This window comes from Heterocephalus glaber, unplaced genomic scaffold, assembly GCF_053883595.1.
Source record: "Heterocephalus glaber isolate CG9 unplaced genomic scaffold, H.glaber_assembly_v1.0 deba00001550, whole genome shotgun sequence".
In the NCBI taxonomy this organism is placed as follows: domain Eukaryota; kingdom Metazoa; phylum Chordata; class Mammalia; order Rodentia; family Bathyergidae; genus Heterocephalus; species Heterocephalus glaber.
Window position 1 is genome coordinate 2,510,074 of NW_028258343.1, and position 13,110 is coordinate 2,523,183.

Below are 13,110 nucleotides of genomic sequence, written 5' to 3' on the forward strand. Positions count from 1 at the left end.
CTGGAACATATCAGTAACACACACACACACAAACAAAATATACCATTGGTTTGAATGTGAATATAAGCATGTTTAGAAAAGAATTAACTGTAATATTACCTAATTACCCACAGATTACTTACTGAAGGTCAATGTGGAATTACCTGTTAGAATCATCAAGAGGAACAGGTGCCATTTTGAGTTTGACTTCAGGACGGTGTGAATCACTGGCTATCATTTTGATCCTAAGTGGACTCTCCTCTCTGAAGGTAGACTTTTCTCTTGCATCCAGATTCTTGTGTAGAGGGGGACTGTAATCAAAGAGGTCTTTGAGCTTTTCAGACTTTACCTGCTCAGGTGACTGAGTTTCTTTCTTTACTGTTATTCTTTCAGAACTTTTATCTTCTTCTTTGTGCTTATCTTTTGTAGTGCTTGGCCTTTCTACTACATAGCCAGTCTCTTTAAGTTTATAATTTTTTTCTTCTCTAAATCCATCACTTTCTCTATTGCCTTTCAGTGAAACTTTGGACTTGTACTTGGATCCTTCCTCCTCAGTATTCCGATGAGATGCAGCAGCAAAATTTTTACCCTGATCTGCAAGGACTGACTTCCTGAACTGTCTATAATCCTCTGTCTCCTCTGTATCATCCCCTTCTGAATCATTAAACTTTTGTTTTCCAGACTCTTTATCACTGAAGTAATCTAGAGCTTCCTGATCTTCCCATTCTCCCTCTGCCCTCCCTTTCTCTGATCCTTTCTCCTTTGGCGCCTCTTTATCCCTGGTATTACCCCTATCAAGCAGGAATACTCTAGACTCTTCATCTGTGAACCTGTGAATAAGCAAAGAAGAGGATAGTAACTCTGGATTCCATTCACTGTAGATCACTTGCATACTTAAATGTGTTGCCAATATCACAGGACCAGCAATGAGAGAAAATAACCCTACTTCTTCAGATTTCACTCTGGAAAATCATTAAAAGTATCCATAAACAGAATTTACATACTGACTTTTTTTGGTTTTGTTTTTTTGGTACCGGGGATAGAACTCGGGACCTTATGCTTGCAAGGCAGGCGCCAGAACCACTGAGCTAAATCCCCGGCCCCATACTGACTTTTAAAACAAATTCACATATTAAACTTCCTGAGGTTTAAAAGTAAAGCCATCCTCAAGCACCTATTCTGTTTGGTCACACCCCACAATTCTGCACCAACAAATCCAAATTTCTACAGAAATCCTTTAATACACAACACAGACTGAATTTAACTTTGAAGCTGAAGACCGCTAACAGATGATAGGTTTATCTATTCTACATATAATTATCTCAAAATTTCAGGCTATTTCACTTACTTCTCTAACAATATAAATAAGAGCTCATACAAATAAACAATGCAGCTAATAATGCTAGTTATTTAATACTCTATCTGAATTATAAAATACAAACTTTAGAAAATCTCTGGCAATGACAGGAGTTAAGTATTAGTTCAATTAAAAAACAATTCTAGGTTGTAGAATAAAACATAAAAATTATTTTTCTCTGTTTCCTCCACTTTTAAGTCAATTCATACTCCATTAGTTACCAATTTTCATTAAGTTCCTTAGCAACTCTCAGCAGTGCTTGAAACCAAGTAACTAAAGTACTGGAGTTAGAAATACCACCATCTTTTCTAAAGTTAGGCAGAATTTAGTAAACAATGACAGCTAGACTTTTTATACTACTATACAAGAATGTGTAATATAAATAAATTGCTTATGTAGATCATATTATAAAAACAAAAAAAGCTCTCAATCAGTGCTCTAACAAAATTAATTTCTAGTTTTTATGGTCCTTATCAGTTATGCCTTAAACTGTTCAATTTGGCCTCATTTGTAGTATTAATTCTGCACTGACTGAAAATGAATAAAATTGAAAGGAAAGGCCCAAATTAGTTTCTATTAAAACACTTAACTTCCAACATTTACTATATGGGAATAACAACTTGTAACTATCTCATGAAGTAGTAAGGCATGAAAAAGAGCTAAATATGTACCACAATTCAATTCAAAGTTCTTAATTCCAAACAGAATGGAAAGAAATCTAAATTCCCTACTTTAGTCCTTACCTTTTTAAGAACTTTCCAGTCTTTGCAGTTTCCTGATCTCCTCCATCAGGATAAAAAGAACGTCCCCTGGACTCATCTCTTGGAGCATTCTGTGGTATGATTGTCTTTGCTGGGCTTCTTCGTGAGGGGATATGATGAATTGGACTATTCTGAGAAGGACTGTATCGACTAGATCCATTTCCAATAGAACCAGATCCAGACCTTTCAGGACTATGCTGAATGGAATGTGAATGCTGAGAGGGGGTATTTTTTGCAGAGTGAACTGTACTAAGCATGGGGGCATCAGAGCAGGATGAACTCTGACTAGGTGGTGTAGCAATAGGTGAAGGACTATGGGGTGATCTGGGACTATTATCATAAGCAGAAAGGCCAGGCCAAATATCGCCAGATGTGGCTGATTTATTAAATTCATCAATAGATTCAGATGGATCATGTTCAAACGTATCTTTCGGCTCTTCTTGTGATTTACTTTTCAAAGGACTCTCTTCTTGGGGTTCCCCTTCAGGTTTTTTGGTTTGTTTTTCCTGAGACCCTCGTCTTTTGGAGACAGGAGATTTACTATATGGGGATGAAGAACGAGATGATGATGATCTTGGAGACCTAGAGGATCTATATGACCGGCGAGATCTGCTTCGGGATCTTTGAGACGAAACTGATCTTCTTTTTGGACTCCTGGAACGTGAACGACCTCGTCTAGGACTCCTAGAGTGCCTTCTATTCCAGACAGGTCTATAACCACCTCGATGATATCTACCTCCTCCTCCTTGATAATACCCTCTACCCCTTCCTCTGTACCCATAAGGTCGTCTCATTCCTCTATTATTTCTGTAATCTCGTCGATAATCTCTAGAATAAATACGATCTCTACTACGAGATCTTGAATATGTCCTGGAACGAGACCTAGAACTAAAAATGAAATAAATATCAATGTAAGAAAAATAAAGTATTCCATCCTACCACTCTAAATACTTCTGGGTGAACATAAATTACCAAAGGTAAAAATGCATTTTTTTTTTTAAAAAACCTCATTTGCACAAAAGTTTACTGTTTCTAATTTTTTAAAACAAATTTCTAAGGTAAATATTGAGAGAATAAATTAAAGGCCTTGGAACAAAGGCACAGAAAACATGGTGAAGAAAATCAATACAGCCCCAATAAGATACATTAGCAAATTACAGTATATCTAGCCTGGCACTTAAAGTGACACTATAAAAGAAAACTTAATGGAATGCCACCCTGTACTATAAATGGAGAAAAAGGTAGTTAGCCTACAAAAAGAACACAGAGAGATCATAAACTACTATATACAATTCCTCATTTACAGACCAATTCATTTAATGACCATCCTGCAGAAATGCAATGCTCCTTAAACAGGGAATGTCTGCATTCAAATCTGTATCTGACATTTATTAATTCTAAATGGGTTGTTTTTGTTTTCAATGCATGCTTTCTACTTCCTGTGTTACACTAGCTATCACTACTTGAAGAAAATCAGAGTTGACAACTTTTAAACAACTCACTACAGATATTCCTCATTTAACGACCTACCTGTTTAGCAGCTGTTCAGACTTACACCAGTTTTTTTTGTACAGTTCTGTACATCTTGTTTACAGAGCCTCAATGTCTTCTTTTGGTACAATACACCTTGTTTATACAGTACTGTAATTTCTGATTGTACTATACAGTACAGTACTATTTTGTTATACATTACAATACTGCACATAACAGGCAAATAAAAACAAAGTCATCAAGTTGGAGTTTCACCATTTCTTTGTTCTGAATACTGTAATGTATATACTACATACAATTCCTCATTTAGTGACCACTTCATTTAACAACCATCCTGCAGGAATGCAGCTTTCGGTAAACCAGGAATGTCTGCATTCAAATCTAGGCTGACATTTATTAGCTTGTAATTTGGGACTATTTTCAACTTTTCCAACTCTAAAATGATCATAATAGATCCATTTTATAGAGTCTTTAAGAATAAAATACATTAATAGACTTAGCACTGTGTTTGCATGTAGCAATCATTTAATAAATACCAGCTGATATAATTATTAAAAGATTACAAGCACAGGGCCAGGGATTTAGCTCAGTGGCACAGTGCCTTTCTTGAAAGCACAAGGTCCTGAGTTCAATCCCTGATACCAAAAATAAATAAATAAATAAATAAATAAGATTAGAAGCACATTAATTCACCTGTATCTCTTCTTTCTAGAGTGCGATCTTGATCTTGATCGAGAACTAGACTGTGATCTAGACTTTGATCTTGAAGAATGTGATCTAGAATTGGAGCGACCCATTTCTTTTCTCCTAGTCAAATTAAAAGCAAACATTAAAATCATAACACAATTAAAAGTTTCACATTATTTATGTTCAGATACAAATTTAATTTTATAAATTATTCTTTTCAAATGAACATTTAGAAGACAAGTCAATTATCCCTTACAAAAACTGCTTTCACCTGCATGACAGATGTACATTAAGGACACAACAGAATAGTTCTATGGACTGTCCCACCTATGTGCCTTAATTGAAAAAGGCAGCAGGTGCACAAGCCAGAAAGAGCACTATTAGACTGCAACAACATTGTGCTCGCTTCAGCAGCACATATACTAGACTGCAGCAACATGTCAGATATTATTCCATGCCCAATACAAATACCTGCCACTTCCGTAAAAAAAGATGACTCCAAAATATTATAGACAAAGAAACTGAAACAAAGAAAGTGGCTGAATAAGGAAAATAAATCTACCAAACTGACATCATAGCGCTTTATGGCCTTGAAATGGGACTAAACTGACCACTCCATTAAATACAATACTGCCTGAGTGGTGCTGGATAGTTTCCTAATGGATTAAAGGTCACTAAGTCTTCACAGCTGAAACCATAGCTCTGCTCTCAGTAGTCATGACTGCAAGATAAAAATGGACTTATGTGACAATGTCTAGTTTACCCTGTGCTTTTCTGGTAAGAAGATGAAAACAACAAATTGGAGAGACTACTGCAATCATAAAAAGAAACATGGGCACCAGTATTTTAACTTTTCTAAATATCACACGGTATCAATACTATAGTTAACCACTCAAATAGCAATCAGTAACAGAACTAATTTGTTTTTATTCATAAAATTAAAAAATAACCTATATACATGTGACATACATTTGTAATATAAATGACAAATCACTGCATACATTCCAAAAACCACATTTTCAACTTTTCAATGAATCCTAAGACTATAAACAGTCTTAGCCTCCTAAGCTTATTTTTTGCTGTGTACAATTGACCTTCGACCCTCAAGGGTTAAGGGCACTGACACCCACACACTCAAAAACATGCATACTATATATATTAATTTTTTTTGACTGACGGGACAAGGTTTATTGGGGCCCTGGAGACACTGGGCAGGGGGAGAGGGAGCGAGGTGGAGGCTCATGGTGGGGGGCACCCCAGCCAACCTACCCCTTCCCTTTGGTGTTGGGAGGGACGCAGACAGACATCGACAGGGCCGGGAAGGCCTACAGGTACTACAGTGGAGGGGGGAAGCCGGGTGCCCGCCACCTCCACCTGGGACTATCTGGGCCGAGCCGCACTCCACAAGGCAGGGGCGTGCACCCTCCTCGCTCTAAGGAGACGCCGGCGTCCGCACACCTGCCCACGCCGGACAGAGCAGTCTGCGCCAGTCCACTACTGGGCGGGGTGCTGGGCCACTCTACTACAGTGTTAAGGATAGGGCGATCCGCGGAGCCATCCATTCTGCAGAGGGGAGGGTAGAGGCAGACATCTACCCTGGTCCTCTTTCAGCAAGGGGAAGCATACTATATTTTTGATTCTCCAGTATATGCCAATACCCTGCTGTTGATCAGAGCCTCATCAATAATATAAACAACATTTTGTGTTATGTTTTACATAGTGAAAAACATACAATATGAAATTTACTAGTGAAACTGTGCAAATGGAAATAGTGTCACATATTAGTATCAAATAAATGAATATTCCCAGTGAGCTTATCACAATAGCAACAAAAGGTGTTTATGAAATTATAGTAATATACTATGTACTATATTTAATTTTATACAGCTATGATTTGAAACTTTATCTTTACAGATTTGTATCAAGATGGAGCCATGTACCAGAAGTATTGAAAACTTGAATATAAAGTTTTGTGTAAATTGTATGGTAGTAAATAATCAAAGACTTGTCTAGCCAGGCCTGGTGGGGCACACCTGTAATCCCAAAACTCAGAGGTTAAGGCAGGATGATCACAAATTCAAACCCAGCCAGAGCAACTCAGTGGCTTAGTGAGATCCTGTCTCAAAATAAAAATGAAAAGGGCCAGGGATATAGCTCAGTGTGAAGGCTGTAGGTTCAATCCCCTCGGCCTTTGGGCTAAGATCAAGTGCAATCCCCAACACTTAGGGGTAAAAGTGGGCTACTGTCTACATATATTTTATACACATATAACGTATCTTTTTAAAATTATTTCTAGGTTACCAGGTTTGTCTACAAATTGTCACTAACCTACAAAAAACATCGATATAAAGTGGACACAAGAAATTTCAAACCTGTTATTCAAGGGTCAACTGTGTCACTTTCTAAACTTTGACTTATTACTAAAAATAATCATTTCCATAAAAATCATCTTATGAACCTAACCTTCTTCAATTTTCATACATTTAAATCCTATGACCTACAAGCAAATACCTGTGATGGCACTTATTCTCACCTAGTCTTTTTGCTCAGTATAACAACAGTATTTGGAGATGAATTATGGAAGCAGTAATGATGTCTGCATACTGCCTCCTCAAAGAACAGAAATGAAAATTTCAAGAGGTTCAGATACTTCTTTAAAAATAGAATGCTCTATCACTTTTTTCCTTCTATTCTCATCTCAATCCCAAGTAAGCAAGAAATATATAAACACAAAAATAAAAAATACAGGTTCAGGGTTCAAAAAGGTGGAATAAGAATTCCACAATACCTATGAAACAGATTTAGCATTAACAGAAATCTGGTACTCAGTGGAACACAAGTTGAATTTGTTTCGGCAAATCCTGTGATTTTAACAAAATAGAGAAACTGGGTAACAATCACACTTAAAATATCTAAGGAATCTAGACCACTGGAAATTGTGACACTTGACTGGTATTTCATTTCAAAATACTGTATTGTCCTTGAACTTTTAGAAGGTCACATACATGTAAGTTAGTCATTTTGATTAGTTTTATTTCAAGAAACAGATTTTCCCAAGATATTCATAAATATTGTAAGAAATAAAAAACCAGAGCTGCATATAATTTTGGAGATCCCAACAAGGCAAGATTCACTTTAATTGTTATGAAAGCAGAACATTTTTGACTTATTAAGAGCTATAGGTTCTGTGCTATATATATGTATTTCTAGATTCTCTGCTTTTAAGACCTTGAGGTTTTTTTAAGTGGTGATTTCTGTTAAGTGGTTCAAGAATTTTGTAAGCTTTTCCAGCACTGAACACCTGGGCTGGTGTAGAAGATAAAATGAAGACTAACAGAGTCTTGGCTAAGAAAATACTCTCTCCACCCAAGACTGCAGGCCACTCAATCAGGTACTTTAAAAAATATTATTATAGGGCCAGGGATTTAGCTCAGTGGTTTCGCCGCCTGCTGCACAAGCACAAGAACCCGAGATCGATCCCCGGTACCGGAAAAAAAAAAATTAATAAATAAAAAATATAAAATATTATTATATATGACACCACTGGGGCCAGGGATGTAGCTCACTGGCACCGTGCCTGCCTGGCAAGCGCAAGGTCCTGAGTTCGAGCCCCAGTATGGGGGGGGGGTGAGACATGGCACCATTAACTATGGAATGAAAACTATTTACTGACTGAAAATTTGCAAGTCAAGGATGATGCATTTTTTATCCAATGATGTATCTCCAGGACAGCACACTTAAGGTATATGAACACGGTAAGTATTTCATAACTAACTTGAATGGATGCATTCCTCAGAACCTAGCAAGTTTACTTTTCAACCTCTTTTTTGGTATCAGGGATTGAACTCAGGACCTTGCACTTGCGAGGCAGGAGGCAGCACCACTGAGCTGAATCCCGGGCCCAAGTTTACTTTTCATTAAAAAGTTTGAGGGCCGGGGATTTAGCTCAGTGGTGCAGCCACCTGCCTCGCAAGCAAAGGTCCTGAGTTCGATCCCCGGTACCAAAAAACAAGTTTGAGTTTTGTTTTTGGTACCGGGGATCGAACTCTGGACCTTGAGCTTTCAAGGCAGGCAGCGGAATGAGTTGTTCTGTTTTGTTTTGCTTGTAGTACTGGGGATGGAACCCAGAAAGCACTGAGCTACATCCTCAGACTTTTGTTATTCTGAGACAGGGTCTCGGCTAAACTGCCTAAGCTGCCCTCAAATTTGTAATCCTCCTGCCTCTGTCTCCCAAGTAGTTGAATAATAGGCATGTGCCACAACTGGTTTGACTTAAATTTTTAAACAGGCATACAAGAAACTTTAAAGTAAAAAGGTAAGAAAACATACCTATAATCCCAGTACTCAAAATGCTGATGCAAGAGAATTGAGTGAATCTGAGGCTACCTTGGGCTACACAATAAGTTCAAGGCTTCCTTAGACTACACAGTAAGGCCCTGTCTCAAAACAAGGCAAAACAACAACAAAAAGCATATCGATAGTCCAAAAGTAATTTGGACTGTTTCTCCTGCCCTAACAAAAATATAGTTGGGTAGAAGAAACTACAATTATAGCCTCTGCATTTAGACTACCTGGTTCAAATCCAGGCTAAGCCACTTCCCTGGTTATGTGACCTTGCACAAATTCCTTAATCTCTCTAAACCTGTTTCAAATGTGAAGTGAAAAAAAAAAAAAACTACAGCACCTACTTCAAAGAGCTGTAGAGGACTAAATGAGTTAATACATGTAATTCATGTAATACAGTGTTTGCAATAATAAGGAATTAATTTTAATTACCTTAAAAACCAAAGTAGAGAGAAAAAAGTTAAGTTATGAAACTCCTCTTGTTTGCATTAGGTAAGATGGGTTAGGTAGCAGGGTCATTTGTCTTATTTTAAAATGGCTTTATGTTCTGAGTCTTAGTAGAGGTGTTTACAGAAGTGGAAGAAGCAGACATACCACCTAGAAGCAGAAGAGATGAAAAGAATCTTTTTCCTAAAGCTAACTTAAAATCTGACTTCATACAAGCCACTCCCCTCAAAAAGATTCAGACCACAGCACTTTTAATCACTCCATCTCAATCAAGTAAGTCAAAACTGAAAACTACAAAAATGAATGCTATTTACCTTGGGCTTATGCAGGATCAAGAAGCCAGTGAAGCCTTTAAGATACTGTAAGGTTCTTCCTGAAGAGAATGTTCTGAGAAATTAAACTCTAAATTCAAGTTCCTAACAAAGATAAAAAATGTTTATGTTAAATTAACCACCTTCTATTTACATAAACTGGGCACTGCAATAAACTAATAAAGGCACTAATGATGTCAGAAGAACAGCAAACTTTTAACCATAAAAATTTGTTGTTTAAGAGCGGGGAATTTAGCGCAGTCGCTCTCTGTCTGCCTTGCAAACACGAGATCCTGAGTTCAATCCCCAGTACAAAAAAAAAAAAAAAAAAATTTTTGTTTTTTAATCACAATGCAGCAGTGCATCACATAACTGAGAGCAACTTAAACTTTAAATTCAAATACCTGAATTCAATTTAGAAATCTGGGCTTTAGAAAACAAAAGATATGCTGTCATCTATTCAGAAAATTCTTAGGTAATTAATAATGCCATTTTACCACATGAAAACATATGATCTGCAGTAAATATAATGCAAGAGTGTATAACATCTAAAATAATGACAGTTTAATGCTCTGCTTATTCTATCAGCACTTCTTTTCATAGTTTCATCTAAAACCTGATTTAAGGATGCTGTAACAACCATATCAGTAACTCTAAACCACATGCCTAAAAGCATTTTCATACACGTACAGACATGAAATACCAAATACCTATCTTTTGGAAATCAATACTCCTCCTATATAATTAACCATTAGTATGTAAATAAATTTAAATTTGGTTCAAAATATCAAGCAGTTAACACTGAAAGGGTTAGCTTTGTAAATATTCATGATTATTCATTACATACAAAGAATGATCACCATGAGGAAAGCACAACTTCAAACTAGAAAATACAAGCTTGATATATGTCCACAAAGAATTTAAACAAGCTTAAACAACAAAAAATACACACTACAACTAAGTCCCATGAATTTTACCAAGTAATGATCCAATGTGAAAAATGGAGGCCAGATATGGTGGTGCACACCTATAATCCCAGCACTTGGGGAGGCTAAGCCAGGAAGATCACTTCGAGTTAAGGAGGCCAGCCCAGGCTTCACACTGAGTTCAAGGCCAGGTTGAACTATACAGTGAGTCCCTGCCAAAAGACAGGCAGGCAGGCAAGAGAAAGCAAGTCGTAATGGGAATACAAAGAAATAAGAGATTAAACTTTAAACTAATCAATCAAGAATGGTAACCTCTAAATAACTGCGGACCTACAACTAGGGAGATTAAAGAGATCTACAGTTAAAGCTGGGAGTGATGGCACACGCCTGTAAACCCAGCTTCCTGGAGGCTGAGGCAGGAGAATCTTGAGTTCCAGGCCTGTGCTGAATACATAGCAAGACCAGCCTCAAAAAAAATACATATATATATATTTTTAATTCAAAAATTAAAAAATCCAGGGCCGGAGATTTAGCTCAGTGATTCCGGCGCCTGCCTCGCAAGCACAAGGTCCTGAGTTCGATCCCCAATACCAAAAAATAAATAAAAATGAAAATAATAAAAAGATCCAAAATTCAGACTAGGAAAAAGAAGCAAGAATCTAGTAAGTTACAGCTAATGTGTACAACTGTAAAAAGCAGCAAAATAAAAGTCAAGCAGACCTGGGTAAAGAAATAAAAGGTTTCCTAAAGTACAAATTTAGTATTTAAATTATCAAAACCCCCAAATGGGCAGAAAAAAAGCTGATCTTCTAAGTTACTATACTGCATGAAACTTTATTCTGACTTAAGTCAGTATCACTGATTTCACCCTTAAAAGTGGTACAAGAATCATTTTAGCAAAGAGTCCCTAAATTCCCAAAGGCCAACTTTAATTTCTATACATCCAGAGACAATCAACTGCCAAGTCTCTTCACTCCAAGTGATAGTTTTCTGAAGTCCTAAGAAAGTATACTCTAGAAATAGAAAACTTCACACTGAAGGGTGTTGGACCCAGGGCTATATATTCCTATCCAGTCTATAAATACATTCAAGTACACAGTATTATGAAGTATAGTGGATGTTCAAATTTTCTAAAAAATTTATTACAGTAAAAGACATATTTCCATTAATTCCCCTCAAAATATTCCCCCTCACTTTGAACACATTTATCCCATCATTCTTGCCACTTTCTGAAGCAATTTTTTTTGGTTTGGGGCTCAAACTCCAGACCTTGCCCTTTTGAGGCAGGCACAGTGCCACTGAGCTAAATCCCCGGCTTGTTTTTCAGTCTTGAGGACAGTCAAAATATTAAATGCTTATGACTGAAGTAATACTGATGGTAATTAATCCACAACTATACCTTCAACATTTACTACCCAGAAATAGGATGCTCTTCTTGATTCTCTTATCTACTTATCTATTAAATAACAAAGCACTGAAAATTACACTCCAGAATTCAGCTACTGTTCAACTGATGGTTTCAAATGTAATTTCTGGGAATTTCCAATTCAAAAATCTATGTGGAAGTGAAAAAACTTTCTCCATTTAAAATCTACAAGACTTCTTTAATCTGCAACTTGTTGCCCACGTAAATTGTTCAATACATTCAAGTAGCTATGAGCCTATCACTGAGAAGTATTTTAAAGTCTACAACCTTGTTCTAAAACACTACTGTTCGAAATCCATCGAGTTCTAGCCAAACAGCCTCTTAGCTCTGTATTATCTAAATTAAGCCGGACTGAAAATAAGTACACCGCAAAGTAACAATGTTAAAGTCTTAAAACAAGACCTACCACTAGACAGGCTTTGTTTACCATGAGCTACTTCAGACACATAATCCTTCCACCAAATTACTCTAAATTGGTTAGGATCACACCAAAAGGCATATAAACTTGTAGAGCAGTTTTTCCAATGTAAAATTCTTTACTTTCTAAACAGTAACCTAATCTTTCCAATTAAAAGTCGAGCTGGAAGGAAAACTAAGAAAACAAAATATCGTTTTCACATAAAAATATTGTAAAGACTGTGTTAACAGAATACAAGTCTTAAGTAGTCACTTTTCATCCGTTTTAGCCACATTTGCTTTCAATTTAACTTTTCAATTCTGAAACACTAAAAAAAAAATTTCGAAAGGAGTAAAGTAGTTGCCAGTATTACTGCTTGACCCTAACGAGATAAAACTTAAAAGTGAGGTGGTCATCGCCTGTGATCCCGTTGAAATTTGAGACTGTTTCAAAATTATTTAAAAATAAAAATGGCAAAGCGGGGGATTTAGCTCAGTGGTTCCGCTGCCTGCCTGGCAAGCCCAAGGACCCGAGTTTGGTCCCCGGTACGGGGAAAAAAAAAAAAAAATGGCAAAGCTGTTCAGAACCCCTGGGTTCAATCTCAGGCGAGAGGGGCCAACCTATGGGTTTAAAATGAAAACTAAAAGCATAATTTCAACTCACCACTCCCACCCATTTGCCCTACTAGCTTGTAGATCCAACTTGGCTGAAACTTTTCGGACCCGACGTAAGTGAATCACGCAGAAAGGCTCCCCTCGCAATATTGGTAGACTGCTCTTTCGGGCCGGTTACGGCAGGGCCAAATCGCCACGCCAGGAAACAGTAGCTAGGCACCGACTGCTAGAGTCGAGAATGCGAGTTCGTTTCAAAACAGAGAAGTTTCCAGGGGGACGGAAATGCTGAGCCCCGGAGAAAACTTTCGCGCGACACGAAGGGTGGGGTCAGCTACAAAGGACTGCAGAAACCTCAAGAGTAACAAAAATG

General features: G+C 37.3%; 1 protein-coding gene across 12 annotated transcripts in view; it reads right to left on the reverse strand.

The window, feature by feature from the left end:
- The window catches only part of Bclaf1 (BCL2 associated transcription factor 1), a 29,763-nt gene that overhangs the window by 15,913 nt on the left and 740 nt on the right, over window positions 1-13,110 (reverse strand). For 4 of the 12 annotated variants that reach the window (XR_015442618.1, XM_004871487.4, XM_004871485.4 and 1 more), the window contains exons 2-5: window positions 9,381-9,482; window positions 4,282-4,395; window positions 2,080-2,985; window positions 144-809 (exon numbers count right to left, since the gene is read on the reverse strand). Coding sequence is in view for 9 of the 12 variants with exons in the window: in XM_004871487.4 (XP_004871544.1) it covers window positions 144-809; window positions 2,080-2,985; window positions 4,282-4,385 (1,676 nt within the window). In the remaining 3 variants the exon portion in view is untranslated. Of the gene's footprint in view, window positions 1-143; window positions 810-2,079; window positions 2,986-4,281; window positions 4,396-9,051; window positions 9,217-9,380; window positions 9,483-13,110 lie in introns of all 12 variants that reach the window. The other 8 variants (XR_015442620.1, XM_087190228.1, XM_004871486.4 and 5 more) reach the window with 4 other exon arrangements.